The sequence below is a fragment of the Lithobates pipiens genome, unplaced genomic scaffold, assembly GCF_037356315.1.
Source record: "Lithobates pipiens isolate NorthernLeopardFrog02 unplaced genomic scaffold, aLitPip1_a1.2 Scaffold_30, whole genome shotgun sequence".
NCBI lineage: Eukaryota > Metazoa > Chordata > Amphibia > Anura > Ranidae > Lithobates > Lithobates pipiens.
In genome coordinates, this window is record NW_027507791.1 from 70,986,595 (window position 1) to 71,001,250 (window position 14,656).

Here is a 14,656-nt window from a genome sequence, read left to right on the forward strand (position 1 = left end):
CTTGAGCCACTCCCTTGTTGCCTTGGCAGTATGTTTTGGGTCATTGTAATACTGGAAGACCCATCTTCAGTGTTCTGTCTGAGGGAAGAAATTTCTCATCCAAGATTTTACAATACATGGCCAATCCATTGGCCCTCAATGCGGCAAAGTTGGCCTTTTACTTTTAGCAAAGAAACAGCCCCAAAGCATAATGTTTCCACCTCCATGCTTGACTGTAGGGATAGTGTTCTTGGGGTCATAGTCAGCATTTGTCTTCCTCCAAACACAACTAGTCAAGTTAATGCCAAAAAGCTTAATTTTGGTCTCATCTGACCTCAACAGTGGGGGTCCTACAGTGTAATTCTGGGCTGATCCCTCACTTTTCTTATGATCATCCTTACCCCATGTGGCAAAATCTTGCATGGAGCTGCAGACCGAGGGTGTTTAATGGTTAGTTTGTATTTCTTCTATTAAACGCTCCAACAGCTGTCTCCTTCTCACCAAGCTTCTTGATGATGGTCTTGTAGCCCATTCCAGCCTTGTGCAGGTCTACAATCTTATCCCCAATGTCCTTTGACAGCTCTTTGGTTTTGCCCATGATGGCAAGGTTTGAATTGAAGAAAGATTCTGTAGACAGGTGTCTGTTATAAACATAATGGAGTTGTCGTTAAGAGCATCTTTTCACATTGACAGGACTAATCTGTGTACCACATACTGTAGCCAGTCTGTGGGAGCCAGAATCGTTGGTTTGTAGGGGATCAAATACTTATAAATTGAGTTGCAGTTCAGTGAGTAAAACAACATTTGTATTGTGTTTTTTCTGCATTTTTGGTTGATATTCTGTGTCTATCATTTAAAATACACCTATGATAAAAATTACAGACCCTTCATTTTTTGGTAAGTGGCCCGGAAGCAGCCAGAGTCCCGCGAGTAGCTTTTGTCTAAGCGCTTATATGTTTTAACATTGTAATTAATTTGGTGCATTTTAAATAAACGTTTAGTTGTGGTTTAACACTATATGGCTCTTGACACTCTCTTTGCCTTATGGCTGAGTATTAATGGGTAAAAGATGAGGCTTCCATGAGGGAATAATCAGACTTAGAGGAGGTTCACATTAGCCCAGGCAGAAGCCATACAGATACACAAGAAAATGTTTACTTCATTCACTTTGGTAAGTGTATGTTATTGAATAGAAGGTGGCAGATGACTGTAGTGTTACATTCTATTTCTTGAGGTTCACAGACTTACAACTCTACACGTATGCGTCATGTTATTATTAAACAGATTTTCTAATATTGTTTCGAGCATAGTTTTGGAATGTACAGCTAGCTTTTCGATAATCATGCCAGTGAAGCTGTGCAGTACAGCCCCCCCAGCCAAAATATAGTTTATCATAGGACAGTGACGTAATCACAGTGTGACATAACTTTCTGTGTAAGTAGGTGAGCTTTTGCATATATTTGTTACCTGTCAGTTAATTTCTGGCTCCTCAATCAACATAAATTTCAAATGCAGTAATCCAAAGCCAAAAACTAGAGTAATCCCAATGTATTAAGTCCAAATCACAAAATAACTATACAACGAAGTAACTGGCTGAACAGCTATATTTTTTTTTTTTTTTTTTTAGTGCAAAATTTAAAAAAGAAAATTTCAATATTTGGAAGATTGCTTTCTTGGGAAATGTTACTGAACGTTGACTTATTCACGAATAAAAGAAACCATTTCTTCTTAAAGGGAGCAGACTCCAATATTGATTTCCTCACAATCATTTGAGTGGTCAAAGTTTTTCAAAGTTCTTCCCCTATTAAAAGGAAATAAAATAGCTAGGAAACACAGTTGCAGAGATTAGTTCTCTGTACATGTCAGACTTTAACTTGCCAAGGTAAAAAGTTAAAAGGAGAGGTAAAGCCTTCCATCCACCTCCCGTTAACGATGACCAGTGTATGCCTTGAACCATGAGGTGACTGAAGCGGCAGCAGAGGAGATCATGCCTCCCGCGCTACTGCTGGCTATAGGTTGAGACATCATTGTACTCTGACTGTCCAACATCTCCAGAGGCTGGGAGGGGATATCGCAGAATTTGGGGCTAGGCAGGTTCTCCCAGTCCGTTCCCAGATCTGTCTCTTCATCACTTATGTGTTCATCCCCACTCTCATCACTTTCGCCAGCTCCGCTTGGATCTACAAATTCCATAGAATCTTCCAGGTCTGCGCTGATTTCAAATGGCCCAGACCTAATGAGAAACATTGTGAGAAAAAACAGAATATCTGTTATTACATAAGACCTGCCAACTAGTTCCAGGAAGCCAGTGGGGTCTGTATACAGCCAGACAACCTATATTTTTAGGAGGTCAACAATGGCAGAAGCAGTGCAAGTATCCAAATTTGATGTAGTATCATTCAATCCTGTATCCAGGTTTTGCTAGAAAGATGAAAGTAGACTCTGGACTGCCACACACAAAAAACACCTTTCTTTATTTAAAAAATCACATCAAAACCCAGCAAACACAGCAGACAAAAAAAAAGCTGACATTTCGCAATAGCAGTAGTGCTTAATCATAGCATAATCATGGCTATGATTAAGTGCTAGTGCAAAACATCAGCTTTTTTTGTCTGCTGTGTTTGCTGGGTTTTGATGTGATTTTTTAATAAAGGTGTTTTTTTTTTTTTGAAGAGGCAGTCCAGAGTCTTTCGTCTGTTGCTATTGGCAATTGCCAGCACCTGTGGCCTCCGGGCTGAGAGAACAGTTCACTATCTGCATGTGTGCTCCTGGAGCGGTGAGACTCTTTTCTATCCAGGTTTTGCTAGACAGCTGCAACCTGGCTGAGTACACAGGTGTGCAGGGTCGATATATATTCTCAGGTCTCAGGATAGCTCACGGCTCCCAATTTGGAGACAACTCCTAGTGGGGTAGACGGAAGCACTCATTGAGGGGTCAGAGGGTCCAACCAGAAGCCAAGAGACAAAAGAATCTCAGTTCCAGGAGTCAGGTTGGCTGCCATTAGAGCGTCAGGAGAACCCCAATTCATAGACCAGAGGTGGGCCATGCAACAGGGTGCCATGACAAAAGGCTAGAGAGCAAAGTATTCCAGGAGAACTGGACAACACAGACAGAGACTGGTAAGAGGTACAACATGATACTGCAGTTGAAGCCAAGTGAGCTCATGGGCTAGGTTGCTTGGCATTTTCCAGCATTCGTATTGTGCTGAAGCTGGAGATGATGTCCTGCGTGGGAAACCTTATGGTGGACTGTTTTGCTTTTTGTCGTTTTAATAAAAGTGGGCTACTAAGCCCTTAAAAATAGTTCCTATCCGCCATAGACTCACTGTACAAAACAAATCTACCACGAGAGCCAACTACCCCATGTCACAAAACATACTCACTCACTCCAGGTTAGACTGTTTTGTTCTGAACCTACAAATCTCCATAAGCCTTGTCACCCTTCAGTTGGTGGGTTGTTCTAAGAAGCAACAATTTGCAAAATGTTGAACAGAAAAAGAAAACCCTTTAGTCTCACCTTCCCAGGTTTTCACTATCTGGACAGACCAAGTACATGAGGTTCCTGAGTGTATGTAGTGGGTGCAGGAGGTCCAAGTCCACATGCTACAAAGAGATATGGAGTCAAATCAGTGAATAGTAAAACATATTAAAACACAAACAGCGGTACAAGTTTTAAATGACATCCCAACACGGTCCATAATAAAATCATATCTGCCCATGAAATTCCCCTGGCATATAAAGGTAGTTGGTCAATAAGCTGGGCAGGAACATAAGCGAGGCATGAATGTGAATACAATCAGGAGGTAGGAGAAACATTTTAATTAAAACTACTTTTTTGGTCAACTTTGGTCTTTATTTTTTTCTTTTTAATGGTTTTATAGATTAACCACTTGGCGCCCATACTACGTCTATTGACGTCATGGGCTTTCGGTGGTTATAGCTGAATGATGCCTGAGGCCACAGACATCATTCAGATATTGGCGTTTTCAGCCGGCGATTCCCTGCACCATAAGAACGATCATAGCGGCTGTTCCGCCACTTGATTGTTCTTACGGGCGGCGGGAGGGGACACCACCCTCCGATGCTTGTACCGACTCACCGCTTCCATCGGTGAGTCGGTGACAGGATCCGCTGGCCCCTGCCAGTTACCATAGAGATTTCCGGTGGACCAGATCATCCCCGGAGTCTCTATGATTGTTCAGAGGCCGGGAGCAATGTTATGACGTCATGCCCGGCCTCGGTATTCAAATTAACGGCACCGATTTGGCAGGGAAGCTAGGATAGTTTTTTTTTTTTTTTTTTATTCTTCCCAGCCTAGAGGTGAGATGTGGGGTCTTATTGACCCCATATTTTGCTGTAAATATGTCCGATCGTGCCATATTCCTATTACAAGGGATGTTTACATTCCTTGTAATAGGAATAAAAGTCAATTTTTTTTTTTTTTTTTTAAGTGTCAAACTAAAAAAATTTAAATAAAATTAACAATAAAAAAAAAAAAAAATGTAAAGCGCCCCTGTCCCCATGAGCTCGCACACAGAAGCGAACGCATACCTAAGTCCCGCCCACATATGAAAACTGTGTTCAAACCACACATGTGAGGTATCGCCGCGAACGTTAGAGCGAGAGCAATAATTCTAGTACTAGACCTCCTCTGTACCCCAAAACATGTAACCAGTAAAAAAAATTAAAGCGTCGCCTATGGGGATTTTTAAATACTAAAGTTTGGCGCCATTCCACGAGCGTGTGCAATTTTGAAGCGTGACATGTTGGGTATCTATTTATTCGGCATATCCTCCTCTTTCACATTATGCAAAAAAATTGGGCTAACTTTACTGTTTTTTTTTTTTTTTAAGCATGTGTTTGAATAATTGCTGCGCAAATACCGTGCAAGATAAAAAGTTGCAACGACTGCCATTGTATTCTCTAGGATCTTTGCTAAAAAAAACATATATAATGTTTGGGGGTTCTATGTAATTTTCTAGAAAAATATGTAATCAGCGCATCAATGATCAGTGCAGGCTCTTTAGGGATGCCAATCCGTGCTGCCTATCTGTACTGCTCATTAGTGCCCATCAGTGAAGGAGAAAAATTACTTATTTACAAAATTTTATAACAGAAACTAAAAAGAAGAAAAAAAGAAGAAAAAAAAATTCGGTCCTTTTTTTAGCAAAAAATAAAAACACAGATTAAATACCACCAAAAGAAAGCTCTATTTGTGGGGGGGGGGAAAAAGGGCAGGAAGGGGGTGAAAGTGCACGGTATTGAGTTGGTCAAAAGGGAATGTGCAACAAGCATAAATAAATTCACACCCTTTACACAAAAAAACAACAATATAAACTATTCATACACATACTTTTTCTTCCTATGAAACGTATGACTACATTTTAGCTCATCGTGCCAGTCATACTACAGTGGCGGCATGAACCATGGTTCAGGAGTCATCAGGAAATATGCGCTTAGAAATGCAATGTAGCTATCACTGAGTACATATAGGCACCAATGGGCCAAACAGAGGCTGCATGATATCATAAGCACACCTGCAACAAATCATGAAAAATGGTGAAAGCGGGAATTTTGTTTAAAGCGGTAGTAAAGTCTTCTTTTTAAGGTGTACCTACAGATAAGCCTATGATAAGGCTTACCTGTAGGTACTGTGAATACCTCGTAAACCTGCGCAGTTTAGGAGATATTCACACTGCAAGCAGCCGGTGTGAGGGAGTGACGTCATTGTGGCTCGGCCAATCACATTGGTCACATGATCACAAACCTCGCTATCCTAAATATCTTAAAAGGCCTGGAGGCGCCAGCACCAAGATGTTAAAATCCCTACAATGTACCATGGATCACCCAGAGGGGAATTCTTTTTTTTAACTCAACAAAAGCAGAGTTAATGAAATTGGCATTTATGTATGATATGTAGTAGTTTAAACAAACTAAATGTCACCCAGTTAGGGCATAACTCTACTTCAACATGCCAAAGAGCTGGTTGTTGGGGGGGCGTGATTTATGCAATAGGAGGTCACTATGATACATAAAGATTGTCACAGCTAAAAAAGGTTATAACACTGATACATACCTGAGAAAAACATAGATATAAGATGTTGGAATTCAGTTTGTTCACTGCCCTGTTAAACTTCCATCTGCTCAAATTTTCTCCACAAAACTCACTAAAAATTGGACAGACATATGACATACTCAGTCAATTAGAGCAACACTACATACGAGTCAACTACAAGTTCTAGAATAAAAAATAGCAAAGCGAACAACTGCAGACATTACTAAACTACAATCTGTGTCCTGACCTATCTCAGGGCTCAGAAGGCAGACATAATTGTCTTGGTGGAGACCCATCTTACTGGCCACCTACTACTCACACTTAAGAAGCCCTGGGTGGGCTGGGTATACCAGGCCCCATTCTCTACTTACTCCAGGGGTGTGGCGCTGATGGTGTCCAAGTCAGTGCAATTCCTGCTTCTCCTGCTCAAGTCTGATCCTGAGGGGAGGTTTCTCTTTTTACATGCCCGGGTTAATGGCAAAGAACTTCTTCTTTTGGCTATATATGTTCCTCCCCCCTTTCAGTTTACTGTCCTCAACGAGGGAATGGCGTTTATGGCCCAATTCCCTACTGTCCCGGCGGTATGGCTGGGGGACTTCAACAATGTTGCACATAGAGAACTGGATAGACTTGTGTTGACTCCCCCACCTGTACTGTCGCCGGGGCTTACTAGGTTTGGCAGGTTTTTTCTGGAGCTAGCTCTGGTGGACACCTGGCGGCATAGTTTCCCTACGGCTAAACAATATTCCTGTTTTTCGGCGTCGTATTCTACTATGTCTAGGATTGATTTTATTTTTATTTCCCGCCCCCTTCTTCCCTATCTGGCGGAAGTGGGATTTAACCCACGGGTGCTCTCGGATCACGCCCCATATTGGGTCGTGCTACGTCTCCCAGGCCCTCCGCAATCCTACTCTTGGAAATTAAACCCTTTTTGGTTGGGGGTGACCCCCGGATTGGAGGAGGCGGGGTCGGAGTGGGACTTATTTTTTGCTGCGAATCGAGGTACGGCCCCTTTCACGCTGGTCTGGGACTCGTTTAAAACACATGCCCGGTCGTTTATGGCGCACCAAATTTCGCAATATCGTCGTTCGTCTGCGGAGGCGTTGCTTCGGGCGGAGCACCAGTTGTCTATTGCTGAACGCGAATTTGCTGAGGACCCATCCCCGAGTAGGGCTGATTTTCTCAAGCTGCAATCCAGAGTGGTGAATGGCTTGCATATTGAGCGGGCGGAGAGGAACATGTTCCATGTCAAGCAGAGGGTGTATGAATGTGGGGAGCGTGCTGGTCGCCTGTTGGCCTACTTGGCGCACATGGATCAACGGTCTCCCACGGTGGTCTCCTTGCGGGGCTCTAACGGCACGCTGATTACTGACCCTGATGCGGTGGCGGAGGAGTTTAAAACATTTTATGCATCATTGTACTCCTCGACGACCACCGCTACTGGAGACGAGGTGGACGGGCTTCTTGCAACCCTTGACTTGCCCTCAATTACGCCGGCTCAGGTGGCCCTTTTAGAGGCCCCTATTAGTACTGATGATATCGCGGAGGCGATGTCCCTGCTGAACAAGTCCAAAGCTCCTGGTTCGGACGGGCTCCCCCTTGAATTCTATCTACATTATGCTGATACCCTGACCCCTAGGTTGCAAGAATTATTCTCTCATATATTCGAGTCAGAATCTCTCCCCCCCTCAATGTGTGAGGCTTATATAGTCCTAATCCCCAAGCCCGGGAAAGACTTGGAGCTCCCAGAGTCTTATCGGCCCATTTCCTTACTCCAGTTGGACATCAAGATCCTGGCCAAGGTCCTGGCTACCCGTCTGAACGCGGTTATCCTAGATCTGATCCATCCCGACCAGACGGGGTTTATGCCATCCAAAAACACGGCTTCCAATTTGCGTCGGCTGCACATGAATCTGCAAGCGGACCATGATCTGATAGGAACTAGAGCGGTGGTGTCTCTGGACGCAGCCAAGGCGTTCGATTCAGTGGAGTGGAGGTATTTGTGGAGCTGTCTTCGGCGCCTTGGCTTCGGACCTCGCTTTATTAAATGGATACGCCTTCTGTACAGCGGCCCTTGTGCCAGGATCTTGGTTAATGGGCGGGTGTCGTCCCCTTTCCCTCTTTCTCGGGGTACCAGACAGGGCTGCCCCTTGTCCCCATTGTTGTATGCCATAGCGGTGGAACCGCTCGCGGCGGCTCTCAGGGGACACTCTGGTATTAGGGGGCTTAAATGTGGCAGCCTGGAGGAGAGGATTAGCCTGTATGCAGATGATATGTTGCTGTATCTGGCGGATACAGGCCCCTCCCTCCGGGCAGCTCTTGAAACGATCCAACTATTTGGAGCATACTCAGGGCTCAAGATCAACTGGGAGAAATCCCAAATTTTGCCCATGGATCTGGGGGTCCCCTCCGAGGTGGAGGCATCCGCTCCCCTCCTGAGGGTGAGTAAGATAAAATATTTAGGTATTTATGTCACTAGAACCCCTGAGGATTACACCAGGCTAAATATAGATCCCCTGGTGGCATCCCTTAAGGTTAGAATCAAGGCGTGGGCCAAGCTCCCTCTGGGCGTTCTGGGGCGAATAAACCTTGTAAAAATGATTATTCTACCCGGGTTTTTATATGTGTTTTGGCACTCCCCTGTTTATTTACCTCTACGACTGTTTAAATCCATAGAAGCCCTACTCAATTCCTTTATTTGGGGCTCACAGCGACATAAATTATCGTGGCAAGCATTGAAGTGCCCTGGGGATCTGGGGGGGGCGGCCCTGCCGGACTTTGCCTTGTACTACCTGGCGGCCCAGGTGTCCCACTTTTACCACCTAGATAAACAGGACAGGGATAAGTACTTAACACTTCTTTGCCCCAGGCGTGGATACTCCATTACCCATCCCTTCCAGGTGATATTTAGAGCCTGCGCCTCAGCGGCATTTCGGGGGAACCGCAGGGGACTCCTTTATGCATATTGCAGGGTCTGGGAGGTGGTTGGTAGGAAGCTAGCTTTTCCTGAGACCCACTCCCACACCCCGCTTTGGGATAACCCCGGTTTGGACGAACTGCGTCTACTCCCGGGATACTCGATTTGGCTCATACATGGAATTAGATTCCTTTCCGATTTATATCGAGGTCGGGTCTTGAAATCGTTTCAGGAGCTCAAGGAGGAGTTTGCACTCCCGAATTCAATGCTCTACAGGTACCTCCAGCTTCGCCATGCTCTCCAGACACAATTCGGGCAATCTTCGCCTGGGGTGGGCAGCCTGGCGGTGGTGGACGTGCTCTTGGGGCAAGATCCACGTAAATTGATTTCTAGTATATACAACCTTTTGATCAGACCCCCAGCGATTGTTATGACAGAGGCCCTTAGGGGGAGATGGTTGGAGGATGTTGGAGAACTTGAGGATGATGAGTGGGAGGAAGCCCTGGATGCTGGAAAAAAGGTCTCGCCTAAACTCTCGGATCGCTTCACTCACCTCAATATCTTACATAGAACCTATTTGACACCGGCACGCATTGCTAAATATAAACCAGAGTACAGTCCCCTCTGCCCCAGGTGTGGTAGTTTACAAAGCACTTTTTTTCATATCTTGTGGTCTTGCCCGGTGATCCAGTGTTTCTGGTCCCAAATTGTTGGATTTATCCATGATAAAATGGGGTCTCCTTTGACGCTGTGCCCCAAGCAGTGCCTTTTGGGAATTTTCCCTGATCCGGACTCGGACAAGTACCACAAGATTTTTTTACATGAGTCTTTGCTTCTGGCTAGGCTACTGGTGGCGAGAAGGTGGCTACAAGTCCAGCCCCCCACGTTTCAGGAATGGGTAGCTGCGATTAATCAGGTACTCCCATACAAGAAAGAACTGTATGCCCATAGGGGCTGTCATGCTAAATATGCTAAAGTCTGGGATGTATGGTTGAATGAGGCTGCTACCTGTGATGAGCCTCCCTTATAGGGATGGGTGCTCCTGTGTACTTGGCCTGGGGGGGGCCGGCGCCGCGCTGTGCAATGATGATTTCACAATGCTGCTATTTGTGATCCCCTGCTGAAGTGTCTCCTGGAATTCGCCTTCTGGACTGGGTCTCATGGCTATTTATGTTTGCACTATTTTGGTTTTATATTTTATTTCTTTTAGTTCATTGCTCATTTTGATGTGCTTGGGACCTGCGCGTCCCCCCTGCCGCACACACTGCACATATTCCTACTATCCCACTGTCATGATCATTGTACTGACCAATGTCTGCATATTATCTTTTTGTTCTTCTTGTATTCTCAATAAACCACCATGCTGTTTGTAAAAAAAAAAAAACTACAATCTGTAGTAAATAAATACCCATAATAAAAAATAAATAATATAAAAAAAACCCTGACAGGGGTTCTAATCCTTTCCCACTCCATCAAAAACAATTAAATTTGGGCTGGAACCAAGTAGAAATCTCGTAGCTCGGTTATCAAGTTGCCTTCCCCCCCCCCCCCCCCCCCCCCCATCATCAACACAGAAGAGGCTTCTCAATAAGGAATAAAACAACTTTACTATAAATGACAAATTCACCTAACAGTGGTGTGGAGTAGTTTATTGGTGAGAAACTTCACCTTATTTTCCATGTGAAAAGTTCTACTGTCTGTCCAAAGAATACAATAGAAATCGTTGCTCCACTAATGCTGAATACTCCCCCCAAAGTGGTGATCTTCCACCAGCACTGTGGGGGTTAAGATCAGCAGCTGCAAAGAAATTTCGCTGATCGCCCTCCCCTTAATTTCTTGGCCATTCACAGATTACGTAGTATTCTTTCCCAGCGTTCTGTGAATGGAAGGCAGCGTATAAATGTCAGGAACTGTCTCCTCCAATCACAGATCACTGTGCATTCTGGGAAAATTCTGTGAATGGACTAGAGAAGGAAGGGCAGCGCAATTGGCACTGATGCTTAGCATATAAAGAATTAGCCATCTCCTTCTGTAAATGGCTATCGTTTATCATCATGTCTGAATCCTCCAAGTGCTTACCAAGGGTACCAGGAAATATCCGATGGCAAGGCTGCAGACAGCATTTAAAAAGGAGATTTTAAAGACTTCATATGGACATTATTGCAAATGGCCTTATAACTCAGAAAGCATCCACTTTCTGAAGTGCTATTCATACTTGCCTATTATACAGCTTTCTGGGAAGGTTGACGTTTAATATGTGTGACAGAGTGTTAACCAGCTGGGTTGCATAGCATAAGGCAGCACTGATTGTGTATGCAGGATTATTGTGCTCCATCTCTGGGGGAAGAAAAAAAAAAAAACAGTCATCTTCTACATACAGCGCAAGAACTGCAATCAAGCAAGAAATTAGTACCTGCTTATTCCACCCAGAACAAGTTTTACTGATACTAAAGTCAGAAAATATGTCCAAACAGAATATAAGGAGACCACGTATGGCCAGGACCTACCTTCCTGCTCAGATATGCTGGGCAGGATGGCAGCTCTCATCAAATGACTCTGTACAAGTTCTGTACAAACAAATTTGTTGGTGCAAAAGATGTGTGGGTAAAAAAGTATAGCAAGGCCTGTAGGAAGAAGCAGTGCATATAACCATAAACACCATGGTCCATATTTTTACAGTCCAAGCTCCTGTGCCATTGACAAGATAAGGATGCCAGCAACAGAGGTTTAAGTAGCAGGGTAGCGATGTACAAAAAAAATGCCAGTCATTAGGTAGCATGTATTAAAGGATAGGTTTACCTTTGTGAACATGTTATACCCACGTTGAGGGTGTAACATGTTCAGCATCTGCCTCTCCTCCCTCACCCCGAACCCCCACCCTATGACAGCAGACCACGGACCTCCTGCCCACGTCACTCATTCACAGAGTTCATGCCCATCATCTTTGGTAGCTGACTGCTTGTAGTTCTCACAGAACAACCAGGGTGATGATGAACAGTCTGGTAGTTCATTAAGCTTCTGGTTATTCAGTAAATGCTTGCCCTATCGGAGATACGAGCAGACAGCTACAAAGACAATCTGCAGGAGCCTGACACTGCACCCACAATCCGCTGATCGAGGGTGCAATGCTTTACAGGCTCCTATTTAAAAAATAAAATAATATATAGCAAATGCATATATTTTTACCTGCAAAAATGTGTGCATTTAGTTTTTTTAAGGTTTGGTACACCCATGCGATCCGATTCCAGTGCAGACCAATAAAAAGGACCTGCGCCATTTTGGTGCGAACGCGATGTGATTTCACCCAGCTTGTATGGCTGAAATCGCTTCACACAGACATCACATGTGAACTGCACAGAGATGCGGAGCGAATCACATGCAATGTCTGGCAGTGCACTAGTGTGAACCGGCACTAAAGGTGAACTTATCCTTTGACTGTAAATACAAAATTGCCACACTTAGTACACTACAATGCTGTTTTTTCTAATTGCTTTGATATGAAAAAAAGGCTGGCTTTAAGAGTTGGGGTTCCCCTCCATGTTTGTACACAAAGCCAAGCGTTTTCTATGACAACAAAAACCCATTAAAAGGATGTGATGTATGATGCCTGCAGATGTGGAAACACACATTTTGAAGTGATAGTAAAGTAGAACTATAGACAAAAAAGTTTTCCCCAATTTTTTCCATTGTCTGTGTCCCATTGCAGAGATTTCTCTTTACTTCCTGTCCCATAGCCAAAAAGCAAGTGAGAAGCAATCCCTAGTAATTAAGGGAATCCCTTGGGGACCCCCAGGCCATCAGAATTAGTGTCCCCATTGGAAGATTTCCCCTCTATTACTTTTCTGGGGACAACCCAAAATTTGGGATTTTCTTTTATGATAACTTTCAATAACAGTAAACAGGACAATTAGAAAGGGTGAATCTCCCTAATGGGTCACAGATAGCAATAAAAACCCTGACACATCCACATCTCCAAAAATCTTTTGCCTTTAGATGTTCTTTAAAGGCAAAAACATGTACTGCTTATAAAACTGACTTTTATAAATAAAAAGTAATTTATATATATATATATATATATATATATATATATATATATATATATATATATATATATATATATATATATATATATATATATATATATATAACATTGTTCAGTGCAGGGGTTAGGTCACATCCCTATACCTAGATGCACTTATTATACTGGAAACACACTATGCAAGCCTATGCTATAGACATGAATATCATGCAGAGTAAAGGGTATATATAATTACCAGGTCCCTGCGCACTCCTCTTCTCCTCCACCCAGTTGTAATAAGCAGAGTAATCCCCATTGTTGGGTAGAGTGATCCAAGGTCCAGCAATGCTAATGCTGGTATCTCCATTATGATCGTCACACACCCACCTGCCAGAAAGGTAGGTGGTCCTCCTAGCTTCTGCCAGCTTGCTCACAGTGCTAGAGGTCATTGCATTGTCATTCTCAAATGACACGTCTGCAGGATCCCTAAAAATAGAGATTGGCAAAATTACTGTGCTACATATGGACATAATAATTTCCACAAAGAGCAATTTACAAACAATGGCAACCCTTGAAACCAATCAGCAATCATCTAAAAAAATTATTCCAACTGGATAGATTAGAATCAGAGGACTGCTACACAGAAGCGCACATTTTCGGTTCTCTTTCTTACAGGCCACTAAGCCCTGGTTCACACAGCCATGACTTGTCATGGGACAAAGTCGCACTCCATTAACGGAAATGCGACTTCAACACGACTTGCATTGACTTCTGTTAAAGTGGTTCCAAAAGGCAGAATTATTTTTTTTTTTTTTAACTTAAGGCATTAGGATAAAAAAAACTTGTGTGCAGCAGCCCCTCTCAGTCCCCCTATTACTTACCTGAGCCACATCTCAATTCACAATGTTGCACAAGAGCCTTAACTCTCCAGGATCTCACTACCGACTGGCTGACACACAGCAGCGAGCACCAATCACTCCCACTGCTGTCAAAGTCAGTGAGCCAATGAGCAGAGGGGGTGGCGGAGCTGCAGCTCCATGTCTGAATGGACACAGAGCAGCGGCTCTGCTCAGGTGCTCCCATAGAAAGCGGCTCGCTGTGGGGACAAGGGGGGAGGGGCCAGGGGTGCCTGAGTGGGACCCGAGAAGAGGAAGATCTGGGCTGCTCGATACAAAGCCACTGCATAGAGAAGGTAAGTATAACATGTTTGTTATTTTTAAAACAAAAAGAAGAATTTAGTATCACTTTAAAGAAGTCGTATGCAAGTTACAATGAACCCATGCTGCTGTGAACCGGTACTTAAGACATTCCCTCAATAAGGATTATGCAGACAATGATCAATATACACCTTGCAAAATACAAAAAGGGCTTGTACACACCAGTTTCAGAGATTCCTAGGGCAACTGGAGATTGTTTATCTCTAGACAGTTGCAGTTCTCACACTAACCAAAACTGCAGCCTGTATACTCATCACCCCAGTTGAGAGCAGAGAAAAATCTTCACTAAGCACTTGTGTGTACTTATCCAATTTACTTTAGGCATTAGTATTGATTAACCCTTTCATGACTAAGCCTATTTTTGACATTTGGTGTTTACAAGCTAAAATCCATATTTTTTGCTAGAAAATTACTTACAACCCCCAAACATTATATATATATATATATATATATATATATATATATATATAT

At 43.6% G+C, this 14,656-nt stretch overlaps 1 protein-coding gene across 1 annotated transcript in view; it reads right to left on the reverse strand.

Annotated features, from left to right (window-relative positions):
- Positions 1-1,512: 1,512 nt before the first annotated feature.
- ATG14 (autophagy related 14) overlaps positions 1,513-14,656 on the reverse strand; it is a 58,310-nt gene continuing 45,166 nt past the window's right edge. The window contains exons 6-10 of the mRNA XM_077464416.1: positions 13,225-13,454; positions 11,170-11,287; positions 6,055-6,145; positions 3,496-3,581; positions 1,513-2,212 (exon numbers count right to left, since the gene is read on the reverse strand). Of these exons, the coding sequence (XP_077320542.1) occupies positions 1,906-2,212; positions 3,496-3,581; positions 6,055-6,145; positions 11,170-11,287; positions 13,225-13,454 (832 nt within the window). The 3' untranslated portion in view covers positions 1,513-1,905. The remainder of the gene's footprint in view (positions 2,213-3,495; positions 3,582-6,054; positions 6,146-11,169; positions 11,288-13,224; positions 13,455-14,656) is intronic.